Raw genomic sequence first — 26,016 nt, 5'->3', positions numbered from 1 at the left:
ATATATATATATATATATATATATATATATATATATATATACACCTCTCTAGTGTCCACCAGGGGGCGACTCCTCTGGTTGTATAGAAGTCTATGAGAGAATGACTCTACTTCTCTCTTGATTTATTACCTCAGTAAACATTGTAAACATGAGTTTATGGTCTCAATCTCTAGTTTCAAGTCTTCTTCAATACAGCATGATGTTCATTTAGTACATTATGGTCCATTTAGAGTCAAACAGACCATAAAGCAGGGGATGCTTTTGGGGCGGGGCTACACAGTGATTGACAGGTCTCTACCAGAGACGTATACGACGTCTCTACTTCACTCCTCCTCAGTCCAGATATGGTCACTTCCTGTTCACTGGTTGCCAAAAAAAAAATATTCATCCGGGATGATGAGCGGACACGTACGTGTTGTTACGTTACGCTTCCTGTACCTGCTCGGTCCTCATCAGGTGTGTTCAGGCGTTTCTCTCTGACGGAGGAACGTACTCCAGACCAAGATGAGCGAATATCTCCTCCTCTGACGAAGCTCTCAGGTATCTGCTCTGTAGGAATAGTGATTCAAAGAGACAAACTATGAGCTGTGCAAGAAAGGAGACGCATAACATGAGCTGAATGGTTCAACGTGTTCTCAAAAAACGCTTCTTATATCTGAAGAAAAAGTTACTCCTCGTTTTTTGTTCGTTTTCCTACGAAAGTCCAGCAACACGAGTCAATTTCTGCTCATTACATGAAAAATATAAAATATAAACAAATACAAAATAAGCTTCCGTCTTCACAGGAAACAAAAAGATCATCAAATACCTAGTTACGTTTAATAAAAGATCGTGAAATACGTAGTTAGGTTTAATAAAAGATCGTGAAATATGTAGTTAGGTTTAAGAAAAGATCGTGAAATATGTAGTTAGGTTTAATAAAAGATCATCAAATACGTAGTTAGGTTTAATAAAAGATCGTGAAATACGTAGTTAGGTTTAATAAAAGATCGTGAAATACGTAGTTAGGTTTAAGAAAAGATCGTGAAATATGTAGTTAGGTTTAATCAAAGATCGTGAAATATGTAGTTAGGTTTAAGAAAAGATCGTCAAATACGTAGTTAGGTTTAATCAAAGATCGTGAAATATGTAGTTAGGTTTAAGAAAAGATCGTCAAATACGTAGTTAGGTTTAATCAAAGATCGTGAAATACGTAGTTAGGTTTAAGAAAAGATCGTGAAATATGTAGTTAGGTTTAAGAAAAGATCGTCAAATACGTAGTTAGGTTTAATCAAAGATCGTGAAATATGTAGTTAGGTTTAAGAAAAGATCGTGAAATACGTAGTTAGGTTTAAGAAAAGATGGTTTGGGTTAAAATAATTCCTGTTCTTGTTTGAACAATCCACCTCCCTTCCCAACCGCCCTTTGTGGTTTTATTTGCAGTCTTTCTACTTCCTGGTTCATGATTACATGAATTACACACATAACACATTCACTTTGGTTGTTATATCTACAGAGAGGCTCACCTGATTGTTATCGTACAGAGCGTGGCTGCTCAGAGACATGGCCTTCTCGTGACCCGCCCAGCGTCGCAGCTCTCTCTCGAACAGCTGCAGAGAACGTGGAGTCAGTGAAGGCCTCGTTCACCATCAGAACATCTTACAGTAGGTCACTTATGAGCGGTCACCTTGGACCCGGTCCAGCCCAGCAGAGCGAAAGCAAACTGGCTGATGGGAGAAACCACCAGGTCCACTCTCACAGCTCTCCACGGCTTCGGTCCTTCACCTTTGACCTGCGACGCGGCTGCAGGACTGCTGCACAGCTCCGTCTCCTCGCCTCCTCGTCTCGCCTCCTCGGGCAGTTTGAAGACGGAGAAACACCTCTCGAAGCGGTCCATGTTGGAGGAGGGCCGGGCAGGACCGTCCTTAGCCTCCAGGTAAGAGTTTCTGGTAGTTTTCTGGTACAAGAGGAAACCCTGGAGAGACAGAAAGCTGTTACTGTGACGTCCAGACGATCAACGCTCTGAGCCACAAAACCCAATGGCGGGATTGAAAAGCGTGTTTTCTTTAAAGAATCGCCAAAACAACACCGTTTATCACAGCTGGAAGCTGTAAAACCCGACATTATGGTCAGATTATCATCTTTCCAACGGTCCTTGAACACATCATGTGTGCCTAACGCCTCCATCAGAAAAAGCAACAAAAACGAAGCTTAAAATTGTGATATTTCAAGAAAAAACTATATTCTGCGTGTCTCATTTAAAATGCATGATGGTTCTGTCTCTATAGAGAGGAACAGGACTTTTATTTTGAAATGAAAATCAAGACCACAGAGAGAAAAATGTGACAGGAGCAAAAAAAGGAGGGTTAAAAAGAAGCACCTTCAGGGGAACAAGTTGACATGAGACTCAGAATCTACCTGAGAGTCCAACCAGGAGACGACTTTAGGCATCAGCCCCGCCTCTCTGCCCTCCTCCGGGTGCGTCATCAGGAAGTCAACGTCATGGCCCGTCAGCTTCCCTCTGGAGAGACGGTGCCGTTGAATAACATGTTTAAAGTGAGTGAAATGAAAGGAGTCCCACATAGGACCAGGGGACTCCTCTGGATGATCTGATGATAAAGTCCCACCAGAATACAACAATAACCTTTATTAATATTAGTTAAATTCATTAAAGCAAACTGGACACAGATAAGCGGCACTATATGTAGTTATTTAAGATTCTTTACTCTGAGACAGATTATTTTATAAGAGTATAAAACGTCTCCCGACAGCCTGCAGACCACATCCAGAAACATTCAATAACCAACAGAAGATATTTAGCACTTTTGTAAACTAAATTTAAGATGTTTTAATACATTGTTAGGCTGAAAGAGACGTGCAGACACATGGAAGTTACATTCGTAAATGCAAAGAGAAGAACTCTGCGTCCATAATGTGTTTTTCCATCAACTACCTTGACGATATGTTGAAAAGATGAGAAGTGACTTTAATGAATTTGATTTGTGTCTTGTGATCCTGTGGTAGTAGAAGAAGACCAGAGACGTCTATGTTTAGTTGAACCCGTGGTCACGTTTACCTCTGAAACCTCCGGATTATTTCAGCGTCCTGATGAAGGCAGGATGAACTTTTATTCAAACTTGGAGCGTCATGAGAGCGGGTGCGTTTCTGATCTTTTACCTCCTGAATCCTCCAATCAGAGTCATCCGAGCCCCCGGCAGCACGGACGCGACGGCTTCCTCCACGACGGCGGCGACGGCGTCGGCCTCGGCCCTCGTGACGGGCTGGTTGAGGTCTTCGTAGTGCCGCAGACCTAAAGAGACGACAGCGCGTTCGCTCAGAGAGGAGCGAGATGAACTACAGAGCCAATGCAGATGGAACACTCGCCTGCTTGTTGAGCTCGATTGAGCGTTTGCTCTGAATGCTGCAGCTGCTGGAGGCTGACGATCCCCTCTCTGATCCACCGCTCGGCTGTTTTCACTCCAACTCCAAAAATACCTGTTAAAACCTGAAATACACACAAAAGACCCCGTGTGATACAGCTCAGACGTTGATCCGGTCAGAAAAAGTACTTTTAAAAGTTTACTTGATGTGAATAAAACATAAATAAACATATATTTTCATATTCAGCTCATTTTCTATCAAGAACATCCGTCTATTCTCAAAACACTGAACCTTGTGTTGTAAGGTCAGAGGGCATGCCGCTGTAGCTTTTATCAGACAAACAGGAGTATTTGTTGGGGACTATTTTCAGCTGCGGATGAATCCACATGTGAGTATCTGTATGTGGGAGGGAGTCAAATAAACTACAGTGTGATGATGATGATGATGAAGGAACAACAGTGAGGCTCATTGATGTGTTTTTAATAAAGAGACTTCGGGCTGTGAGTAGTAATACTTGTTAAATAAATGTACTGTTGGTGTTTTTTATGGAGTTTGTTGACGATAAGAAAGAAAATAGAATATCAGCAGAGCGACTACAGCCACTAGGTGGAGCTAAAGAGAGAGACTCGCTTGAGGGGGACACGAGTATAAAGGCTACTGCAAGGAATTGTGGGAAACTCAACATGCGACTTCTAGCAGATTATTGTTCAAGAAATCTTTTTAACTGAAAAACTGAGATCAATGTTAAGACTTCAAGAAAGAAAAATGTGGAAAATGTATTAAAACTGTTTTGTTTTTGTTCCTGTTTTCTCGCCATCATTGTTTCATCTAAAAGATCCGTTTTACAAATAAAGATTTAAGTGGAACAGAACTAATCCGTGTCTGCTTGTGACTCAGTGACCCGAGTGGTGAGACGTGTAAACAAAGACAGGAAGTTAAAATTCTGTTTGATTTCACAAGACTTTTTAAAACACATTTTTGTGAATGAGTAATATCTTTTATCTTTCACAACAATTTATGATTTATTACTAATATTACTCTAGATTGTTTAAAACGTGTCTTTTCTGTGATGCTATAAAAACATTTGTTTCATAACTTAACGTAAATGTAAAGTTATTCCAGAATGTTAAAATGTTTAATTTAAGAGTTTTAAACATATTTTGATGATTATCTGAATAAAAAGATGGTTGATCGCAATTATTTTGGACGTGATAATCTGCATACTGCAATATAATGCTGCATTTGAGTTTATGGGTAAAAAAACGAACCTTCAGCGCTTTAAACCGCTCGGACTGCTTCGTAGCTTCGACTTCACTCGACGCTCCGTTCTCCAAAACGTCCTACGAGGACAGAGACAGAAACGCGTCACTGGGACTTCTTTAAATGTGATGAAGTAGATAAATAGCATATTAATCTTCATGCTGACTTTGATGACTCTGAGCGAATGTCCTCCGAGACACGGGAGACCTCTGAGCTGCGTCAAACCCGTCACGGGTTCGGGGAGAGACTTCAACACGGCGGCGGCTCGTCGAAACGCGACGCCTCGTCCGTCCTCGTCGCTGAGCTCAGCGTTTTCAGCCAACAGCGACAACGCGTCCTGAGACAGAAAACACTAGATTTAATCTAGAGTTATAGTTTTAGTTAACCTAAGTACACTTAGATATATGAGATCTGTGTTGTCTGGGGGGGGGGGGGCTTACGGTGAGGACGGCGTTGTGGTTGTCCAGAGTGGTCCGTCTCTGACAGGCGTAGCTCGGTGTAGAAAAGGCCTCAACCTCCACTTCATTAATCTGCTGCTCCTGAAAGAGACACAGGAGGACTAAAGGAACATGTTCTCATAGACTTCTATACAACCAGAGGAGTCGCCCCCTGGTGGTCACTAGAGAGAATGCAGCTTTAACACATAAAGCTTTGGCTTCACTTTAATGAACCGGAGGTTCTTTCCCGGTTTGGATATTTGTCGAGCGCTCCGCTCTCCTTAATGCTACTCAATAGAAACCTTTTTTTGAGTGATGGGTGAGCAGAATATTTATTTTGCTTACAGTACAATAACACATATTTAGATATTTACATTTTTGCTCTTTTTTTTGTTTCTTATTCCGGTTATTTTCTTATTTATTTGGGAAGTTGTTCTCAGAAGTGTTTTAACAATCAGAAGTACCTCCATGAAGGATTATTAGACTGCATCGGTTTTCTCCACATGAGTATAAATAATAATATAATATATTGTTGTTGCATATGAATTGCTTTTGGAGATATGAAGGATTTCACACAAATAATTACAACTAAATGACATATTAATTGCTAAATAACATCGGTGATTGAAATGTAAGGATTTGTGATAATATGAATAAACAAAGATATAGAAGAAGCGAGTCTCGTGATGATGCGTCTTCTCAGGAGTTAAAGTGAAGCGTACCTGTAGTTTGTGTCTGTCCAGTATTTCAACGGGACGTCCCGCCCGCATGCTCTCTGTGAACCAGCTGACGTCCAGCAGGTGAGCAGGTGATCGGCCTCGACCTCCGACCTGAGACTCCAGCCACCTCCTGACCTCCTCACCGGAGTTATTCTCACAGATCACGTGTGTGACTCTCTCACTGTGGACAGACAGCATCCGACATGTGATGCACAGACACACAGACTGTAGCTGCAGGTAGGACAGGTGGTATTTTTGTGTTTAATGCTTTCAATCAACACATGATAGATTTGTATGTTTGATTTAAGAAGTATTTAAAGAAGAAAAATGTCCCCTGTGAATGTTCTACTGCTATTTATTCTATGATTACATTATTATGACTCATGTGTTAATGTTAAAGCAGGATTTTACTGTTGGTTGAGCTCTTTTTAAACTATTAACTCATTTTTTCACTAATATTTGAATATAATTAAAATCACTATGAATATATTAATATTATTCAAAATATCACTAATACAGTAACATTATTAAAGTATTACTAATACATTTTCACATTATAAAAAAGGAAAGCTGGAAGGTGAAATGTTTTAACATTTATTTGTCAAAAATAGTTTTTAATTTATTTTCTGTCAATCGACTAATCCTTTCAGCTGTACTTGTAAACACTGTTTGGTAGTTTAAATTCACACAAAACATTATATTTTATCAACTTTTCGTGTGTTTTCTTAATTTGTGAAGTACAGCTGTCAGATAAATGTAGAGGTGTAAAAGTATAAAGTGGTACAAGTACCTCAAATACCTGAGTAAAAGTACCACCACCACTTATCTCTGCTATAAACTTTAATGTCTCTGCATATCATCAAATGTCACCTGCACTGCTCCTCCACCTGGAATCCGTTCTTTCCTCCGAGCTGAGAGAGGAAAGCTCTTCGACTGGCTCCCATCTTCCTCTCCAGCAGAAACAAAACCACCTGAGGGAACCTGGTGGGTGACGTGACGTCATCGCTCCCAGCACCGGAAGAGACGACTTTCCTTCTCTTTAATGGCACCATGTTGTTAAACGAGACGTCAACCCACCCGATAACACGACGAGTCCTCGGCTTGCTCTGAGGTAGGTTAGCGGTACAGAAAGCCACAGAAGAAAAGCTGCAAACGTCTTCTGTGCAAAGAGCGCAACCGGATGCAGCTGTGACGCTGCGCCGACTCCACCTGCGCGTCACCAAAATAGTTCCGACTGGAAACTGCGCGATACGCTCAGACTGTCCGTTTAAAGGCCATGGAAGACCATCAGTCATTATACATATGAATCAATATGAATCATAGTTCAAACTCAGATATGGTATGTCCGAATTAATTATTATATTTTACACTAATAATAATTATAATAATAAAACTATTATCATTATTAATAATAATGATTATTATTATTTGATTTGGTAAATCAACATTTTACTTACCACCTCATAATCCTGACGTAGTATTACATTACATTTTTTTTAATTTAGTATCTCAAAATTTGTATTAACTTCCACATCGTTCAGACATTTTTTGCAAATTGTAAATTATAGGATAATTGTATCCAATATATAAAACGTATATTTGCCTCAGAGATGTAGTGGAGTAGAAGTATAAAGTTCAATAAAACTCAATAAAAGTTCAAGAACTTACATATACTTTCCACCACTGACCTTGGCTGATAAATACTGGTTCTTCTCCTATAATCACATCATAGATGACGAGGATCTTCAGCTCTACATGACTGCACTGATTACTACCTGCTGTACAAAACCTCATCAACAGCTGCAGGGAAATAAAAATGATCTGCAGCTAAATTCAGAGATCTTTAAGACATCATGTACGGATCATTTAGTTCTCACCTCTCCTCATTATGATCTACAGATAAGCTCACTGACTCATGACGTAACTTAAGGCACATTAAATAATAAATAAACTATGATGTTTTTGCACAATAATGTCATATTATGTTTGGATTTGAATATTTTACTAAATAAAAACTCAATATATATCTTCATGGAAGTGCTTCAAAAGGAAGATTATCCTGTCGTCAAAAATCTTTAAATTAGGAGAATATAATAATGTCAAGCAGTGAAATAAACCATTTGATCTACAGTAACTCTGAAGCTATTTAAGAGGAAATACATGGGAATATTAGTGGTAGATTGGTTTCAGATCCTCTTTCTATTTACATTTCAGTTTTATTTTTCATAAAAAGAAATCTACAGCAAGACACTAACATCTGGCAATATATCAGACAATATTGATATTACATTTATGATATTGTACAAAACATGTTTGATGTAATTTTTTTGAAACTGTAAAAAATACAAATGTTGGTCACATTTCTTTAATAGCTGAATCTAAAGGACCTTTAGCAAAATGTCTTCCTCTATTATATATTTATGGAAGAAAGAAAAGTCTGAATATTAACCAATATATTGGTATCAGCTTAAAAAATATTTTTATATATATAAATATTTAAAAAATAATAATAAAAATAAAAATAAAATGTTGACTGCCCCATGGAGATCAATTAAGTGTTAAATAAAAAAAAAATGAAAGACTAAATATTTTAATATAATTCAATACAATATATTCAATCATAAATACATATAAATAGATAAAATAAAATATATTTATATACATATATCATATTAAATTAGTACAGTATTGGGAAAACTGTCAACGTTGTTGTGGGGTCTCTATACTGGATATACTATCATATTAATTTAGTAAATTAGAATTTAGTGTTAATGACGTTCTATATCGCATTGATATATTAAATTAGTACACTAGTAAAATTAGAAATAAAGTTATTATATTTAAATTACTATTTATATTGGAATGAAGACAATATAAAAAATATAATGAATATAATGAATTGCAATATAATAGCTTATTTTTTTAAATAAAAGTATCCTTTGTAATATTATATTATATATTATATTATTTCATTTTTAATGAAATATAATAATTATAATTTAATTATGTTATATTTAAATTAAACATGTAGCATGGGATTCTTCCATAGTAACTAAGTATCAGCAGCAGTGAAGAGGTTTTGGTGGTGCAGAAGTAGTATAAAGTCCACGTGGTACAACGTGTTCTCGCTCGTGACTCCTCCCACTCAGTCTGATCATATGACCGCAAACAGCTCGGCTCCACTTCCTCAAACTCCACTCTTCTGTCCAGCCTGCGCACTCAAGTCAACAACACGTAACGTTACCTCCCCTCAAAGCAGGAAACGAAACCGAGCTTCGGTCGGTAGGTCGCATACAAACCGGCGTGGCGTGTCCGCGTGCAGTCTGTGCAGGGGGTCCCCAAATGGCAGGTCTGAGGCTCCTCGCGCTGCTGCTGCTCACCTGCTGCGCCAGGTGTGCTGCGTCAGGAGGAAAACCGAGCAACATCATCCTCATCCTCGCCGATGACCAGGACGTTTATCTGGGGGGGATGGTGAGTGGACCCCTTCCGGGAAAACGCATATCAATAAATCACCTGTATTGATCTTAAAGAGACTTGTGAGATTAAAGAGACTTCTACCTGTAAACACACACCTGTACGTGTGTTTATAGTAACCTAGCATTGAGTTTAGAGTCATTTTATCATACTTTATGGTGTTTTATAACCTTAATATCCATAAAATACAGATATAGACGCTTAAAGCTGGATTGCTAAATACAGGAAGATATTTTTGACTGTTGAAAGTCGATTAATCAATGAGTTGATGAGCAGAAAGTTCATCTGCAACTATTTCAAGACAGCATAACACTTTAGTATAATTATATATATATATATATATATATATATATATATATATATATATATATATATATATATATATATATATATATATATATAGTTTAATTAGCACCAGATGACGATACAAACATGACAAAAAGCAGATCAAAGGAAACGCAAGAAATTTCAAAAGTTCAGGTGAATGTTTGTACTCAATTTCATGACAATCCATCCAATAATTGTTGAATAATTTCAGTCTGGATCAAAGTGGTGGACCGACCGACCCCATCAAAACTGTACAATGAATTAAATAAGGACGCTATACACAGTATAATTCTGATATTTGATTCATTGTTTTAAGTGCTAATTAAGCAAAAATACCCAAATGATCTTGTTGCAGCGTCTCAAATGTCAGTGTTTCCGTAGTTCCTGACATTTTATAGATGAAACCATTAATTAGGGCTGAAACAATTAGTTGATTCAGCAATTTGTTGATAAATATAAAACTGATCAACAATCTGGTGGTAAGGTTGCAGATTGCAGCCTTCTGTTAATCGATGAATCAACTAATCCCACCAGATCTAGTCCAAACAATGGTAGATTAATCATTAATTAATATGGTCATTAGTTTCAGCTCTTATGCAACGACAACCGAGGGAGTTTCACACAGTAACAATGAATTAAACAATGATTTAATTAAAGATAAGAAGTTCATAATGACTCTATTAGTGCTCATAGATCAACTTAATTTAATCTGATTCATTAGAATGTTGAGCGTTGTGTCACTTTGTCTAAATCTGTTCTTGTCTCTGTTCTGCAGACCCCCATGAAGAAAACTAAAGCCTTGATCGGAGACGCAGGAGCAACATTTGTGAATGCTGTGAGTACTTTTATAGTACATTTAATATTTCTATTTTATGTACTTCTCCTCCACCACATCTCAGAGGTAAATATTGTACTTTTTACAGCTTTAGTTGCTCTTCGGATGACAATTTTACACTAAAAACACACGATATGTTTAAAGAATATATATCTAAAATTTATATCATGATGTCATTTTGAAGCACGGACAGTAACGGTATATATAATGGCATATTCGTTTTTCATGAAATGTCAATATTAAATCATTTAAGATGATTGTATTTTCTTTAATTCTTTAAAAAAAATCTATCTTTCTATTGCTTTGACATCATAGTGTTATTTTTTACCTTTTGCCCAATATTCATTTCTACTGAGTAGCGCTTGAACGCACCATGCAAGTGTAGCTGTCGTGTTGCTGCGTGCAGACGTAAAACTATCACACGGCGGTGACACGTGTGTAAATGTGACCAAGAATACTTAATAAATACGACAATAATGAGCTGTAAACTGTCCCGTTTCGATCGGCGTAAAATTTGACAATATTTCACAAAGAAGAGCAGATTTATATATCAGAACTTCTTCTTCTTCTCTCCCATTAATCGTCTCTCGATCCCTCAGATTTATCTGGTGACCCTTAGGAGGGCCCCGACCCCATGTTGGGAACCACTGGACTAAACTATGTGACTGTATATAAAGTAGTTAAAGTATCTACAACAGTAACATGCTGCTCTAACATTGATGCTTCAGTATTAACTATCTAATAATGTCACAGAGAATCACACATCAGTCCCAACGAGTACTTTTACTGCAGAACGAGTACTTTTACTGATGTATAAATAATATTCTGTACTTTGACTTAAGTTAAGAAGTCTTTCCTCCACTCCCCTCATGATTTCACATGTTTTAAAATGTTGAAACTGAAGGAGTTAACACATCCTCGTGTCCACTGTCACGCTCCTTTCATCATCTTTTTTTCCTTCTGTTTCCTCTTCCTCTCTCGCTTCCTCCTCCTCCTCCTTCTTGTTCTTCTCCTGTGAAGTTCACGGTGACGCCGCTGTGCTGCCCCAGCAGGAGCAGCGTGTTGACGGGTCGGTACCCCCACAACCACGAGGTGAGGAACAACTCGCTGTCGGGGAACTGCTCCAGCACTCTGTGGCAGAGCGGACCCGAGGCCTCGGCCTTCCCCGTCTACCTCAGCAAACTCAAGTACCAGACGTTCTTCGCCGGGAAATACCTGAACCAGGTGAGACACTTCTGAGGTTTGACAGTCGGTGGTTGCATGATTTATAATAACTTCGGTGATACCTGCAGTTCTCATCTAGTGAATTTTTATGTCCAAAAACCTGCAGAATTAATGACACAAGCTGCACTTTGTGTTACATTAACATCAGCAGGGTTAGCATGTTAGCATTTAGCTTGGAGCTTTGCTGTTGACTTGTTGCACACTTTCACAAAGCTATTTTTTTTTCTGCCATCAGTACGGTAAGAAAGACGCAGGAGACGTTGGCCATGTTCCACCTGGCTGGGACCAGTGGAATGCACTGGTGAGTCTCACTCTCATGCTTACTCTCTCACTCTCACGCTCACTCCCTCACACTCTCACACTCACTCCCTCACACTCACTCCCTCACACTCTCACACTCACTCCCTCACACGCTCACTCCCTCACACTCTCACGCTCACACTCTCACGCTCACTCCCTCACACTCTCACGCTCACTCTCTCACACTCACTCCCTCACACTCTCACGCTCACTCTCTCACACTCACTCCCTCACACTCTCACACTCACTCCCTCACACTCTCACACTCACTCCCTCACACTCTCACACTCACTCCCTCACACGCTCACTCTCACACTCTCACTCTCACACTCTCACGCTCAGTCCCTCTCACGCTCACTCTCTCACGCTCACTCCCTCACACTCTCACGCTCACACTCTCACACTCCCTCACGCTCACTCTCACACGCTCAGTCCCTCACACGCTCTCTCACGCTCACTCACTCTCACGCTCACTCCCTCACACTCTCACGCTCACTCCCTCACACGTTCACTCTCACTCCCTGACACGTTCACTCTCACTCCCTCACACTCTCACGCTCACACTCTCACACTCCCTCACGCTCACTCTCACACGCTCAGTCCCTCACACGCTCTCTCACGCTCACTCACTCTCACGCTCACTCCCTCACACTCTCACGCTCACTCCCTCACACGTTCACTCTCACTCCCTCACACGTTCACTCTCACTCCCTGACACGTTCACTCTCACTCCCTGACACGCTCACTCTCACTCCCTGACACGCTCACTCTCACTCCCTGACACGCTCACTCTCACTCCCTGACACGCTCACTCTCACTCCCTGACACGCTCACTCTCACTCCCTGACACGCTCACTCTCACTCCCTGACACGCTCACTCTCACTCCCTGACACGCTCACTCTCACTCCCTGACACGCTCACTCTCACTCCCTGACACGCTCACTCTCATGCTCACTCTCTTACACTCTCTCACTCACTCACTCTCTTACACTCACTCACTCACTCTCTTACACTCACTCACTCTCTTACACTTACTCTCTCACTCTTTTACAATCACTCTCACTCACATTCTCTCTTACGCTCTCTCTCACACATTCTCACTCTCTCACACATTCTCACTCTCCCTCACTCTCTCTCTCTCACACATTCTCTCTCTTCTGCCTCTTGTACGTTACAGGTTGGGAACTCTCAGTACTACAACTACACGCTGTCAGTCAACGGCAAAGAGCAGAAGCACGGAGACAGTTATGAGTCGGACTACCTCACCGACCTCATTGTAAGTCTGCTTTCACCAAAGACCGTGATCAGCAGTATTTAACCTGCAGCGGGGCGTCCACAGGGTTAGTTTTTATGTGAAGGTTTATGGGAAGAAATAAGAACGTTCACCTCCAACCTCCAAACTGTCTGAATCAGCTGATTTTACAGAAACACAACATTCTTTGTGTGAGCGGTTAATCATCAACAGCTAGAGGGTGAGCAATGAAGGAAAACAGGATAATAATGATGGATTTAATGCTGTTTAAATATTTACATTTATATCTTACAGTGTTTGAATGAACACGTTTGTGTTTTTATTATTTAAATGAAGTCGTCTGTTTCATGCTGCCGCATTTCATCCTCGTCAGCTGACTCAACGAGCTGTAAATAGAGTTTATGAGAGCTGAACCGCAGTGATGTTTGAACTCTTATCAGCCGCAAGGACGGCGACGGTCGCGTCGGCAGCTCCGTGAGGCTGTACGTTGGAGCTTTGAGCTGAATGTTTAGCAGGAATATTGTTTACAATGTTCACCATCTTAGTTCAAGAGGAGACACTAACCGACAGAAATATTGTTTTTCATGCTCCGGTCAATTTAGTGATTTTGGTCTATTTTTCATAAAACATCTTCTTTCAGACTAGAGGAAAGAAAACATTTATTTTTTACGTCTGTAGATTTCAACTAAATTCACAGATTTATTTTATGCTTCATGACTTATTTCCAAGAAAGTAAACACAAGATTTAAAGTGGTGCTTTTGTGAGATTCAACATTCAATAGATCAACTAATCTATTTGTCAAAGGATTTATTTTTTACGAGGACAGTCGGAGTAAACTAAAACCAAACCACAATTTAATTAACGAGTTAATTATCCAAAGTAAGGACAGGTTTAACCCTGTGTGGGACTTTGGAGCATCAGTCACATGTAAAAGAATGTGTTTCGCAGCGTTGTGTTACAAATCATGTGGTGATGATGACTCACAGATGCAGCTCAGCCCTCCCTGCCTCCCAATCTGTTTCCCATTTCTACAACATTCTTGTGTTCAGTCTCGGTTTTATTCCTTTTCTCGATCCAGACGAACCGGTCCCTCCACTTCCTGGAGGACAGGAGCCCCCAGCATCCGTTCTTCCTCATGTTGTCTCCTCCAGCTCCTCACTCCCCCTGGACGGCAGCGCCTCAGTACCAGAAGGAGTTCAGCGACGTTAAAGCCCCCCGAGACGGGAGCTTTGACAAGCTAGGCAAGGTGTGTCCACGTTAACGCGAAACTTTATTTAAAGTTACTGTGAGGAGCTTTAAACTGGTCCTGAACCAGTCTCCGTGTAGCCCTGATCCTCTATATGAACCAGTCTGTGTAGTCCTGATCCTCTATATGAACCAGTCTCTGTGTAGTCCTGATCCTCTATATGAACCAGTCTCAGTGTAGTCCTGATCCTCTATATGAACCAGTCTCAGTGTAGTCCTGATCCTCTATCAGACCTCCATCAGAGAGAAGATGGTCTGTTTCTATAGAGTTATTCTTAATGCTCGTCATCGGAGCCACCGGGTCGGATTCTGGTGAAACCAGATGAACTCATGCAGGTTCACCAGAACCTCCTTCAGCTCAGACTCCAGCAGAGACCGGTCCACCGTGGACGGATCCGGAGCTCCGGAGGGACACCACGCTGCTGGAGACCCAGGACGTATTGCTGGACCCGCTGGAGGGAAGGGAGGCACGGGAGAACCAGAACCAGGACTGAGAGGGTCAGACTATCAGACCCTGCTGCAGTAAAATGAGAGGTTTTCTAAAGGGAGTCTGGTGCTCAGAGACACTACCACTTTAGTCCACAGGGGGCGACAGAATCAACACAGAATGAAAGTTCCTTGTAGTAGCTTTAAATATGATAACTAGTCTTTATTATATTATAATCTGTATTTGTGTGTTTCAGGACAAACACTGGCTGCTGCGTCAGCCTGTGAACCCAATGCCAGAAAGCTCCCTCAACTATCTGGACAGCGCCTACAGGAAGAGGTACGGAAGAGGTTCTTTATTGGACACTAGCTTCCAGTTTGTCTACTTCATTCAAACTTTAAATCCTGTAAATGCAGGTGGCAGACGCTGCTGTCAGTGGACGACATGGTGGAGCTGCTGGTGAAGAAACTGGACAGCATCAAAGAACTGGACAACACCTACATCTTCTACACCTCTGACAACGGCTACCACACGGGTCTGAGTCCCTCCGCTGGTCCTCACGTCATTTAATACGACCTACTTCCTGTCTGTCATTAACCCCCCCCCCCCCCCCATGACCTCACTGTTCACAGGTCAGTTCTCTCTGCCCATCGATAAGAGGCAGCTGTATGAGTTTGACATCAGGGTCCCGCTCATGGTCCGCGGTCCGGGAATCAAACCCAACCAGATGCTGCAGGTCGGACGCACACACACACACACACACACACACACACCTACATTACAAACAAAGCTGTTGATCCTGAGGTTCATTGGGTTCTTTAATGACCTCCTTCAGGCTCCGGTGTTGAATATCGACCTGGCTCCCACCATTCTGGACATCTCTGGTACCAACCTGTCATCTGTGAACGTGGACGGACAGTCTTTCCTCTCGCAGATGGTCAGCTGCTTCTTTTTATTGTTTCATATTTTATTAATTCCTTCAATAAAATGTCATTTAATGAATAGATAAGTAATTAGGTCAGCTGCTTCTTTAAATCTTCTCCTAAATGTTCCTTTTCCCTCAATCTTCATACCTTATCTTCTCTCTTCCTGTCAGGCCCCGTCTCTGCGTAACGGCACCGCTCGTCCCTTTTTCCTTGTTGAATACACCGGAGAGGGACATCCAACGTCCGATCCTTCTTGTCCCAAACTGGGCCCCGGACTGTCCGTGAGTATCAACCACAAGAACCGACTGTGCCGACAATAGGTTGAACTATTAATTAAGCTTAGTTTAGTTTATTCAGTTCATTTACATCAGGGACTATGTACAAAAATACATGCATCTCAAAAAATAGAAGAGATGCTTTGCACCAGATTTAGCGCCTTTTTAAATGAACTTGTAAATCCTGTTTCAGTCATCGGCAACAATGTGTAAACTGTCACCTCATCATACCACAAAACTTTTAACGAGCTCAAAGGAAGTCAGAGTCCTGAGAGAGAACAACCCGTCTGTCCTCTTTGTAAACTAACTTAAAGGGACAGTAGTGATGTTTAGAAGTGTGGTTGTTTGAGGTTCTTCTCCACAGTCAGTGGTTCACTACAGTAGAGTAATGTACATAAAGTAATGTACTGCTGTGGACGTATTTTAGACTCCTAAAAGAATCTATATCACTTTAAGTGAACGTTATATTTAGAATATTTTCACCGCTTTACCTTGATGTCAGACAGACATCACTCTGTAGTGGAACTACGGGTCAAAACTTCAGGGCTTTAATCAGAAAATATAATGACAATATTTCTTCGTTGCAGCACTGACTCAGCGCTTTATATTTTCTTAAGGAATGTTTCCCAGACTGCGTGTGTGAAGACGCCTACAACAACACCTACGCCTGCGTCCGGACCCTCAACGGCAAAAACAACCTGCAGTACTGCGAGTTTGCAGACAGCGAGGTACAGAATGACTCTGTGTGATAAACTGAAGGATGAAGTGTTCCTTTATGTGTTGCTGTTGAATGTTTGTGATAAACTGAAGGATGAAGTGTTCCTTTATGTGTTGATGATGAATGTTTGTGATAAACTGAAGGATGAAGTGTTCCTTTATGTGTTGCTGTTGAATGTTTGTGATAAACTGAAGGATGAAGTGTTCCTTTATGTGTTGATGTTGAATGTTTGTGATAAACTGAAGGATGAAGTGTTCCTTTATGTGTTGATGATGAATGTTTGTGATAAACTGAAGGATGAAGTGTTCCTTTATGTGTTGATGATGAATGTTTGTGATAAACTGAAGGATGAAGTGTTCCTTTATGTGTTGATGATGAATGTTTGTGATAAACTGAAGGATGAAGTGTTCCTTTATGTGTTGATGTTGAATGTTTGTGATAAACTGAAGGATGAAGTGTTCCTTTATGTGTTGATGTTGAATGTTTGTGATAAACTGAAGGATGAAGTGTTCCTTTATGTGTTGATGTTGAATGTTTGTGATAAACTGAAGGATGAAGTGTTCCTTTATGTGTTGATGTTGAATGTTTGTGATAAACTGAAGGATGAAGTGTTCCTTTATGTGTTGATGATGAATGTTTGTGATAAACTGAAGGATGAAGTGTTCCTTTATGTGTTGATGTTGAATGTTTGTGATAAACTGAAGGATGAAGTGTTCCTTTATGTGTTGATGTTGAATGTTTGTGATAAACTGAAGGATGAAGTGTTCCTTTATGTGTTGGTGTTGAATGTTTGTGATAAACTGAAGGATGAAGTGTTCCTTTATGTGTTGGTGTTGAATGTTTGTGATAAACTGAAGGATGAAGTGTTCCTTTATGTGTTGATGTTGAATGTTTGTGATAAACTGAAGGATGAAGTGTTCCTTTATGTGTTGCTGTTGAATGTTTGTGATAAACTGAAGGATGAAGTGTTCCTTTATGTGTTGGTGTTGAATGTTTGTGATAAACTGAAGGATGAAGTGTTCCTTTATGTGTTGGTGTTGAATGTTTGTGATAAACTGAAGGATGAAGTGTTCCTTTATGTGTTGATGTTGAATGTTTGTGATAAACTGAAGGATGAAGTGTTCCTTTATGTGTTGGTGTTGAATGTTTGTGATAAACTGAAGGATGAAGTGTTCCTTTATGTGTTGGTGTTGAATGTTTGTGATAAACTGAAGGATGAAGTGTTCCTTTATGTGTTGGTGTTGAATGTTTGTGATAAACTGAAGGATGAAGTGTTCCTTTATGTGTTGATGTTGAATGTTTGTGATAAACTGAAGGATGAAGTGTTCCTTTATGTGTTGATGTTGAATGTTTGTGATAAACTGAAGGATGAAGTGTTCCTTTATGTGTTGATGTTGAATGTTTGTGATAAACTGAAGGATGAAGTGTTCCTTTATGTGTTGATGTTGAATGTTTGTGATAAACTGAAGGATGAAGTGTTCCTTTATGTGTTGATGTTGAATGTTTGTGATAAACTGAAGGATGAAGTGTTCCTTTATGTGTTGGTGTTGAATGTTTGTGATAAACTGAAGGATGAAGTGTTCCTTTATGTGTTGGTGTTGAATGTTTGTGATAAACTGAAGGATGAAGTGTTTCTTTGTGTTGATGTTGAATGTTTGTGATAAACTGAAGGATGAAGTGTTCCTTTATGTGTTGATGTTGAATGTTTGTGATAAACTGAAGGATGAAGTGTTCCTTTATGTGTTGGTGTTGAATGTTTGTGATAAACTGAAGGATGAAGTGTTCCTTTATGTGTTGATGTTGAATGTTTGTGATAAACTGAAGGATGAAGTGTTCCTTTATGTGTTGCTGTTGAATGTTTGTGATAAACTGAAGGATGAAGTGTTCCTTTATGTGTTGATGTTGAATGTTTGTGATAAACTGAAGGATGAAGTGTTCCTTTATGTGTTGATGTTGAATGTTTGTGATAAACTGAAGGATGAAGTGTTCCTTTATGTGTTGCTGTTGAATGTTTGTGATAAACTGAAGGATGAAGTGTTCCTTTATGTGTTGGTGTTGAATGTTTGTGATAAACTGAAGGATGAAGTGTTCCTTTACGTGTTGATGTTGAATGTTTGTGATAAACTGAAGGATGAAGTGTTCCTTTATGTGTTGGTGTTGAATGTTTGTGATAAACTGAAGGATGAAGTGTTTCTTTATGTGTTGATGTGAATGTTTGTGATAAACTGAAGGATGAAGTGTTCCTGTATGTGTTGCTGTTGAATGTTTGTGATAAACTGAAGGATGAAGTGTTCCTTTATGTGTTGATGTTGAATGTTTGTGATAAACTGAAGGATGAAGTGTTCCTTTATGTGTTGATGTTGAATGTTTGTGATAAACTGAAGGATGAAGTGTTTCTTTGTGTTGATGTTGAATGTTTGTGATAAACTGAAGGATGAAGTGTTCCTTTATGTGTTGATGTTGAATGTTTGTGATAAACTGAAGGATGAAGTGTTCCTTTATGTGTTGGTGTGAATGTTTGTGATAAACTGAAGGATGAAGTATTCTTTGATGTGTTGATGTTGAATGTTTGTGATAAACTGAAGGATGAAGTGTTCCTTTATGTGTTGATGTGAATGTTTGTGATAAACTGAAGGATGAAGTGTTTCTTTATGTGTTGATGTTGAATGTTTGTGATAAACTGAAGGATGAAGTGTTCCTTTATGTGTTGATGTTGAATGTTTGTGATAAACTGAAGGATGAAGTGTTTCTTTATGTGTTGATGTTGAATGTTTGTGATAAACTGAAGGATGAAGTGTTTCTTTATGTGTTGATGTTGAATGTTTGTGATAAACTGAAGGATGAAGTGTTTCTTTATGTGTTGATGTTGAATGTTTGTGATAAACTGAAGGATGAAGTGTTTCTTTATGTGTTGATGTTGAATGTTTGTGATAAACTGAAGGATGAAGTGTTTCTTTATGTGTTGATGTTGAATGTTTGTGATAAACTGAAGGATGAAGTGTTTCTTTATGTGTTGATGTTGAATGTTTGTGATAAACTGAAGGATGAAGTGTTCCTTTATGTGTTGATGTGAATGTTTGTGATAAACTGAAGGATGAAGTGTTTCTTTATGTGTTGATGTTGAATGTTTGTGATAAACTGAAGGATGAAGTGTTTCTTTATGTGTTGATGTTGAATGTTTGTGATAAACTGAAGGATGAAGTGTTCCTTTATGTGTTGATGTTGAATGTTTGTGATAAACTGAAGGATGAAGTGTTCCTTTATGTGTTGGTGTTGAATGTTTGTGATAAACTGAAGGATGAAGTGTTTCTTTATGTGTTGATGTTGAATGTTTGTGATAAACTGAAGGATGAAGTGTTTCTTTATGTGTTGATGTTGAATGTTTGTGATAAACTGAAGGATGAAGTGTTCCTTTATGTGTTGATGTGAATGTTTGTGATAAACTGAAGGATGAAGTGTTTCTTTATGTGTTGATGTTGAATGTTTGTGATAAACTGAAGGATGAAGTGTTCCTTTATGTGTTGATGTTGAATGTTTGTGATAAACTGAAGGATGAAGTGTTCCTTTATGTGTTGATGTGAATGTTTGTGATAAACTGAAGGATGAAGTGTTTCTTTATGTGTTGATGTTGAATGTTTGTGATAAACTGAAGGATGAAGTGTTCCTTTATGTGTTGATGTGAATGTTTGTGATAAACTGAAGGATGAAGTGTTCCTTTATGTGTTGATGTGAATGTTTGTGATAAACTGAAGGATGAAGTGTTTCTTTATGTGTTGATGTTGAATGTTTGTGATAAACTGAAGGATGAAGTGTTCCTTTATGTGTTGATGTGAATGTTTGTGATAAACTGAAGGATGAAGTGTTCCTTTATGTGTTGGTGTTGAATGTTTGTGATAAACTGAAGGATGAAGTGTTTCTTTATGTGTTGATGTTGAATGTTTGTGATAAACTGAAGGATGAAGTGTTCCTTTATGTGTTGATGTGAATGTTTGTGATAAACTGAAGGATGAAGTGTTCCTTTATGTGTTGATGTGAATGTTTGTGATAAACTGAAGGATGAAGTGTTTCTTTATGTGTTGATGTTGAATGTTTGTGATAAACTGAAGGATGAAGTGTTCCTTTATGTGTTGATGTGAATGTTTGTGATAAACTGAAGGATGAAGTGTTCCTTTATGTGTTGGTGTTGAATGTTTGTGATAAACTGAAGGATGAAGTGTTTCTTTATGTGTTGATGTTGAATGTTTGTGATAAACTGAAGGATGAAGTGTTTCTTTATGTGTTGATGAATGTTTGTGATAAACTGAAGGATGAAGTGTTCCTTTATGTGTTGATGTGAATGTTTGTGATAAACTGAAGGATGAAGTGTTCCTTTATGTGTTGGTGTTGAATGTTTGTGATAAACTGAAGGATGAAGTGTTCCTTTATGTGTTGATGTGAATGTTTGTGATAAACTGAAGGATGAAGTGTTCCTTTATGTGTTGATGTGAATGTTTGTGATAAACTGAAGGATGAAGTGTTCCTTTATGTGTTGATGTGAATGTTTGTGATAAACTGAAGGATGAAGTGTTCCTTTATGTGTTGATGTGAATGTTTGTGATAAACTGAAGGATGAAGTGTTCCTTTATGTGTTGATGTGAATGTTTGTGATAAACTGAAGGATGAAGTGTTCCTTTATGTGTTGATGTGAATGTTTGTGATAAACTGAAGGATGAAGTGTTTCTTTATGTGTTGATGTTGAATGTTTGTGATAAACTGAAGGATGAAGTGTTCCTTTATGTGTTGATGTGAATGTTTGTGATAAACTGAAGGATGAAGTGTTTCTTTATGTGTGTTGATGTGAATGTTTGTGATAAACTGAAGGATGAAGTGTTCCTTTATGTGTTGATGTGAATGTTTGTGATAAACTGAAGGATGAAGTGTTTCTTTATGTGTTGATGTGAATGTTTGTGATAAACTGAAGGATGAAGTGTTTCTTTATGTGTTGATGTGAATGTTTGTGATAAACTTAAGGATGAAGTGTTTCTTTATGTGTTGATGTGAATGTTTGTGATAAACTGAAGGATGAAGTGTTTCTTTATGTGTTGATGTGAATGTTTGTGATAAACTGAAGGATGAAGTGTTTCTTTATGTGTTGATGTGAATGTTTGTGATAAACTTAAGGATGAAGTGTTTCTTTGATGTGTTGATGTGAATGTTTGTGATAAACTGAAGGATGAAGTGTTTCTTTATGTGTTGATGTGAATGTTTGTGATAAACTGAAGGATGAAGTATTCTTTGATGTGTTGATGTGAATGTTTGTGATAAACTGAAGGATGAAGTGTTTCTTTATGTGTTGATGTGAATGTTTGTGATAAACTGAAGGATGAAGTGTTTCTTTGTGTTGATGTGAATGTTTGTGATAAACTGAAGGATGAAGTGTTTCTTTATGTGTGTTGATGTGAATGTTTGTGATAAACTGAAGGATGAAGTGTTTCTTTATGTGTTGATGTGAATGTTTGTGATAAACTGAAGGATGAAGTGTTCCTTTATGTGTTGATGTTGAATGTTTGTGATAAACTGAAGGATGAAGTGTTCCTTTATGTGTTGATGTGAATGTTTGTGATAAACTGAAGGATGAAGTGTTCCTTTATGTGTTGATGTGAATGTTTGTGATAAACTGAAGGATGAAGTGTTTCTTTATGTGTTGGTGTTGAATGTTTGTGATAAACTGAAGGATGAAGTGTTCCTTTATGTGTTGATGTGAATGTTTGTGATAAACTGAAGGATGAAGTGTTCCTTTATGTGTTGATGTTGAATGTTTGTGATAAACTGAAGGATGAAGTGTTTCTTTATGTGTTGATGTTGAATGTTTGTGATAAACTGAAGGATGAAGTGTTCCTTTATGTGTTGATGTTGAATGTTTGTGATAAACTGAAGGATGAAGTGTTTCTTTATGTGTTGATGTTGAATGTTTGTGATAAACTGAAGGATGAAGTGTTTCTTTATGTGTGTTAATGTGAATGTTTGTGATAAACTGAAGGATGAAGTGTTCCTTTACGTGTTGGTGTTGAATGTTTGTGATAAACTGAAGGATGAAGTGTTTCTTTATGTGTTGGTGTTGAATGTTTGTGATAAACTGAAGGATGAAGTGTTTCTTTATGTGTTGATGTGAATGTTTGTGATAAACTGAAGGATGAAGTGTTTCTTTATGTGTTGGTGTTGAATGTTTGTGATAAACTGAAGGATGAAGTGTTTCTTTATGTGTTGATGTGAATGTTTGTGATAAACTGAAGGATGAAGTGTTCCTTTATGTGTTGATGTGAATGTTTGTGATAAACTGAAGGATGAAGTGTTTCTTTATGTGTTGATGAATGTTTGTGATAAATTGAAGGATGAAGTGTTCCTTTATGTGTTGATGAATGTTTGTGATAAACTGAAGGATGAAGTGTTCCTTTATGTGTTGATGAATGTTTGTGATAAACTGAAGGATGAAGTGTTTCTTTATATGTTGGTGTTGAATGTTTGTGATAAACTGAAGGATGAAGTGTTTCTTTATATGTTGGTGTTGAATGTTTGTGATAAACTAAAGGATGAAGTGTTCCTTTATGTGTTGATGTTGAATGTTTGTGATAAACTGAAGGATGAAGTGTCTCTTCTTTGTGTCCCCAGTCGTTCGTAGAAGTGTACAACCTGACGTCGGACCCCCATCAGCTGGAGAACATCGTGAAGAAGGTGGATCCGGCCATCCTGCAGGCGATGAACCAGCGGCTCATAAAGCTCCAGTCCTGTCAGGGCGCCAGCTGCCGTGACAATAAGTAACAACGAGGCGACGCCCTTCACGGAGCTGCCAAACATCCTTCATCCTGCTTCATACGCTCAGTGGAAGATGGGGCTGGTTTATATTACTGTTTGGTCAAAGGCAACTTTGTTGGATCTGCCTTTTTCATAACCATCTTTCCCAAAAGTTTAAATTAAATGATGGATGATGGCTGGGTTCCACTTAGCTGCTTCAGTTTCAGGGTCCTCGTGTTGTGCATGCTGGGTCACTTTCACACTTTCATGGTTTACGGGGACACTTGAGTAAGAACAGAGCCATCGGTAGAGGACACGTTTGACATTTTGGGGAATGCATCCTGCTGGACGAGAACATAGATACCGTCTGTACGATAAATATGGCGCTGCAGCTGGTTTGCTTAGCTTAGCATAAAGACTGGAAACGGGGGAGGGGAAGCAGCTAGCATGGCTCTGTGTGGCGCCACAGTAACAAAATAAAAGTGTAAAAATGCATCAATGTTATACAAGGAGCTATGTACCGGAATATTTTGTGGTTGATAGGGAAGAAATAGTCCTCGTAGTAATATAAATAGTATTTGTACTATCAAAGAGCAGATAATTTATTTCCCAAAATGTGAAACTTTTCCTTGTATGTTATTAGTAACGCCTGTTTTTCTTTTAATGACGAGTCAAAATGTCTGCAGTGAAAATGAGCTGTGCTCAAAAATCTCAAAATTAAAAGTTTATTATATTTCAGATAAACTCTTCAGCCAGTTCATATATTATGCAGATCTACCGCTCATCCATGTTGAAATGTCTTCCTGATATAAACTTCTGTTCTTTATAATAGTCATGGTTCAAAATGCCATCTGAACATTTTAGTTCTTGACAGTTGAGACATTAAGTCTTTTTTTAAAGGACACATCTGTTTCCAGTTATTGCTCCAATTTTGTGCCTCAGATTTAAAGAATGGACAAAACTTTTAAAACATTTTTTAATTCTCATGTTTTATATTTTGCAGAGTATTAATGATGACATTTATAAAGTGCCTTTTTTTAAAAGTGGAAGATGGGAACATTGCTGTCATACTTTGGAGGCGTGTTGACGACTTTGTAATTGTGATGAATATTCGTCACCTGGTAACATTTGATCCTGTGTGCCTTGTGTTTGCACTGACGAGGCTCACTTGCCTTAAATGTGAATGTATTTGTACTGTGATGAAATCTAAATAAATCAAAAGAAGCATTTAAATGCACTTGTGTGGATATTTTATTAAGAGGTGTTTCACAGAAAAAAGCAGAGTACAAAGTACTATTTAGTATTTGTCAAAAGTGTATAAACATTAAATAAATAAATTATAAAACACTAATGTAGTCAAATCATGAGGACATTTTAAGTGTTAATTCATTTACAGTATTCAAGAATTATAACTTGTCCTATTTATAATATGTAAATATTATTACAACTGTTTTACAATATTGTAATTTATTATCTGTTCACACTTCATAACACTGACACTTGTATCTGCTTACTGAGTGTGATAAACATTTATTAAATGTTTATATACTGCTCATAAATGCATTAAATGCTTTAAGTGGTCTCGTTCTGTATGAGTGATATGAATTTTCTTTGCATCTTTACTGCAGAAAATTAATCTATATAGCAAGTATGTTATAGGACCCAGCCAGGTGTAGTATTTCATAAGAAAATAAAAATACAGCTGCAAGTCATGAGTCCGATGTTCAAGCAAACACGACCTTTTGACACTTAACCACACCTGCATTTAGAATAACTAACAGGTTTTAATGACGCTCATTCATTTATGGTCAAATCTGTGCCGGGTGATGCCTTTCTTTTGGCTACGCCGTCGCCCCCTATTGGTCAATTTCAAAACCTTTTTGGGGCCACGTTTCAACAGCGGAATTAACAAAATATCCACAGAGTTTGGAATTATGGCCATATACAAATACAGTAAATCTGGTTTAACTGGTAATTATGCTTTATGAAATATCTGTTTTTAACAAAAAATAACTTTCTGACTTAATTTTTAAGGATTCTTTAATGAATCAAACAAACTTTCACTTTCCTCCCGACTTACAAACCATGACTCAGCTGGCTGACTCAGCGATTTCTTTAAATATAAGCTTGAAACAAACTTTCATTTCACCATCTTCCAGCATTTTATCTGATTCTAGCTTTTATTCTGTTTACGGGTTCTGACATTTGGTTCATTTAGTACTTTTACTGCTGTGGCTTTTATGTGTTTATGTTGTATTTGTTCATGTGAAGCACTTTATAACTTTGTTTTGTTAAGTACTAAATAATAAAGGTTTTATTATATTATGATGATAAAAGGATGACACCTTGACATTCCCAAATGTAAATAAGAGAAACATAGTGGTCTGGAGCTGCAGTATATACGTGCATACGGTGTATTAAACCTTGTAGTTTCTACATTTGTTAAAGACTTCCAGGCATCATG

At 38.4% G+C, this 26,016-nt stretch overlaps 2 protein-coding genes across 3 annotated transcripts; one reads left to right on the top strand and one right to left on the bottom strand.

The window, feature by feature from the left end:
• Nucleotides 1-105: 105 nt before the first annotated feature.
• polm (polymerase (DNA directed), mu) lies at nucleotides 106-6,978 on the bottom strand. 2 transcript variants are annotated; one of them, XM_076107658.1, is made up of 11 exons: nucleotides 6,647-6,978; nucleotides 5,780-5,957; nucleotides 5,061-5,150; nucleotides 4,787-4,957; nucleotides 4,629-4,700; nucleotides 3,364-3,484; nucleotides 3,157-3,289; nucleotides 2,398-2,500; nucleotides 1,667-1,954; nucleotides 1,506-1,589; nucleotides 106-549 (listed from the first exon to the last, which is right to left on the bottom strand). In XM_076107658.1, the coding sequence occupies exons 1-11, from the start codon at nucleotides 6,826-6,828 to the stop codon at nucleotides 463-465; spliced, it is 1,509 nt and encodes a 502-aa protein (XP_075963773.1). In that variant the 5' UTR covers nucleotides 6,829-6,978; the 3' UTR covers nucleotides 106-462. The 2 variants fall into 2 exon arrangements, with proteins under 2 accessions (XP_075963773.1, XP_075963690.1); XM_076107575.1 differs by having other exon boundaries at nucleotides 5,061-5,159; nucleotides 6,647-6,977.
• Nucleotides 6,979-8,957: 1,979 nt separating this feature from the next.
• On the top strand, nucleotides 8,958-24,785 carry gnsb (glucosamine (N-acetyl)-6-sulfatase (Sanfilippo disease IIID), b). Its single transcript, XM_076107461.1, has 13 exons — nucleotides 8,958-9,247; nucleotides 10,353-10,412; nucleotides 11,433-11,636; nucleotides 11,872-11,937; nucleotides 13,115-13,213; nucleotides 14,269-14,436; nucleotides 15,119-15,201; nucleotides 15,279-15,397; nucleotides 15,495-15,598; nucleotides 15,698-15,799; nucleotides 15,959-16,069; nucleotides 16,681-16,791; nucleotides 23,430-24,785. Exons 1-13 carry the CDS (start codon nucleotides 9,119-9,121, stop codon nucleotides 23,577-23,579), a joined length of 1,506 nt encoding a protein of 501 aa, XP_075963576.1. The 5' UTR covers nucleotides 8,958-9,118; the 3' UTR covers nucleotides 23,580-24,785.
• Nucleotides 24,786-26,016: the final 1,231 nt, after the last annotated feature.

The sequence above is a fragment of the Anarhichas minor genome, unplaced genomic scaffold (assembly GCF_050575085.1).
Source record: "Anarhichas minor isolate MPS153535 unplaced genomic scaffold, ASM5057508v1 ptg000002l, whole genome shotgun sequence".
NCBI classification, from domain to species: Eukaryota; Metazoa; Chordata; class Actinopteri; order Perciformes; family Anarhichadidae; genus Anarhichas; species Anarhichas minor.
This window is presented reverse-complemented; position numbering and strand designations above follow the sequence as displayed.

Coding starts and splice junctions, on each gene's coding strand:
- polm (XM_076107575.1), bottom strand. CDS start 6,828: ATGGTGCCATTAAAGAGAAGGAAAGTCGTCTCTTCCGGTGCTGGGAGC. Junction 5,160..5,779: donor TGGACAGACACAAACTACAG/GTACGCTTCACT, acceptor TGTCTCTTTCAG/GAGCAGCAGATTAATGAAGT. Junction 1,955..2,397: donor TCTCCTGGTTGGACTCTCAG/GTAGATTCTGAG, acceptor CTGTCTCTCCAG/GGTTTCCTCTTGTACCAGAA.
- gnsb (XM_076107461.1), top strand. CDS start 9,119: ATGGCAGGTCTGAGGCTCCTCGCGCTGCTGCTGCTCACCTGCTGCGCC. Junction 15,202..15,278: donor GACAGCGCCTACAGGAAGAG/GTACGGAAGAGG, acceptor CTGTAAATGCAG/GTGGCAGACGCTGCTGTCAG. Junction 15,599..15,697: donor AACCCAACCAGATGCTGCAG/GTCGGACGCACA, acceptor GACCTCCTTCAG/GCTCCGGTGTTGAATATCGA.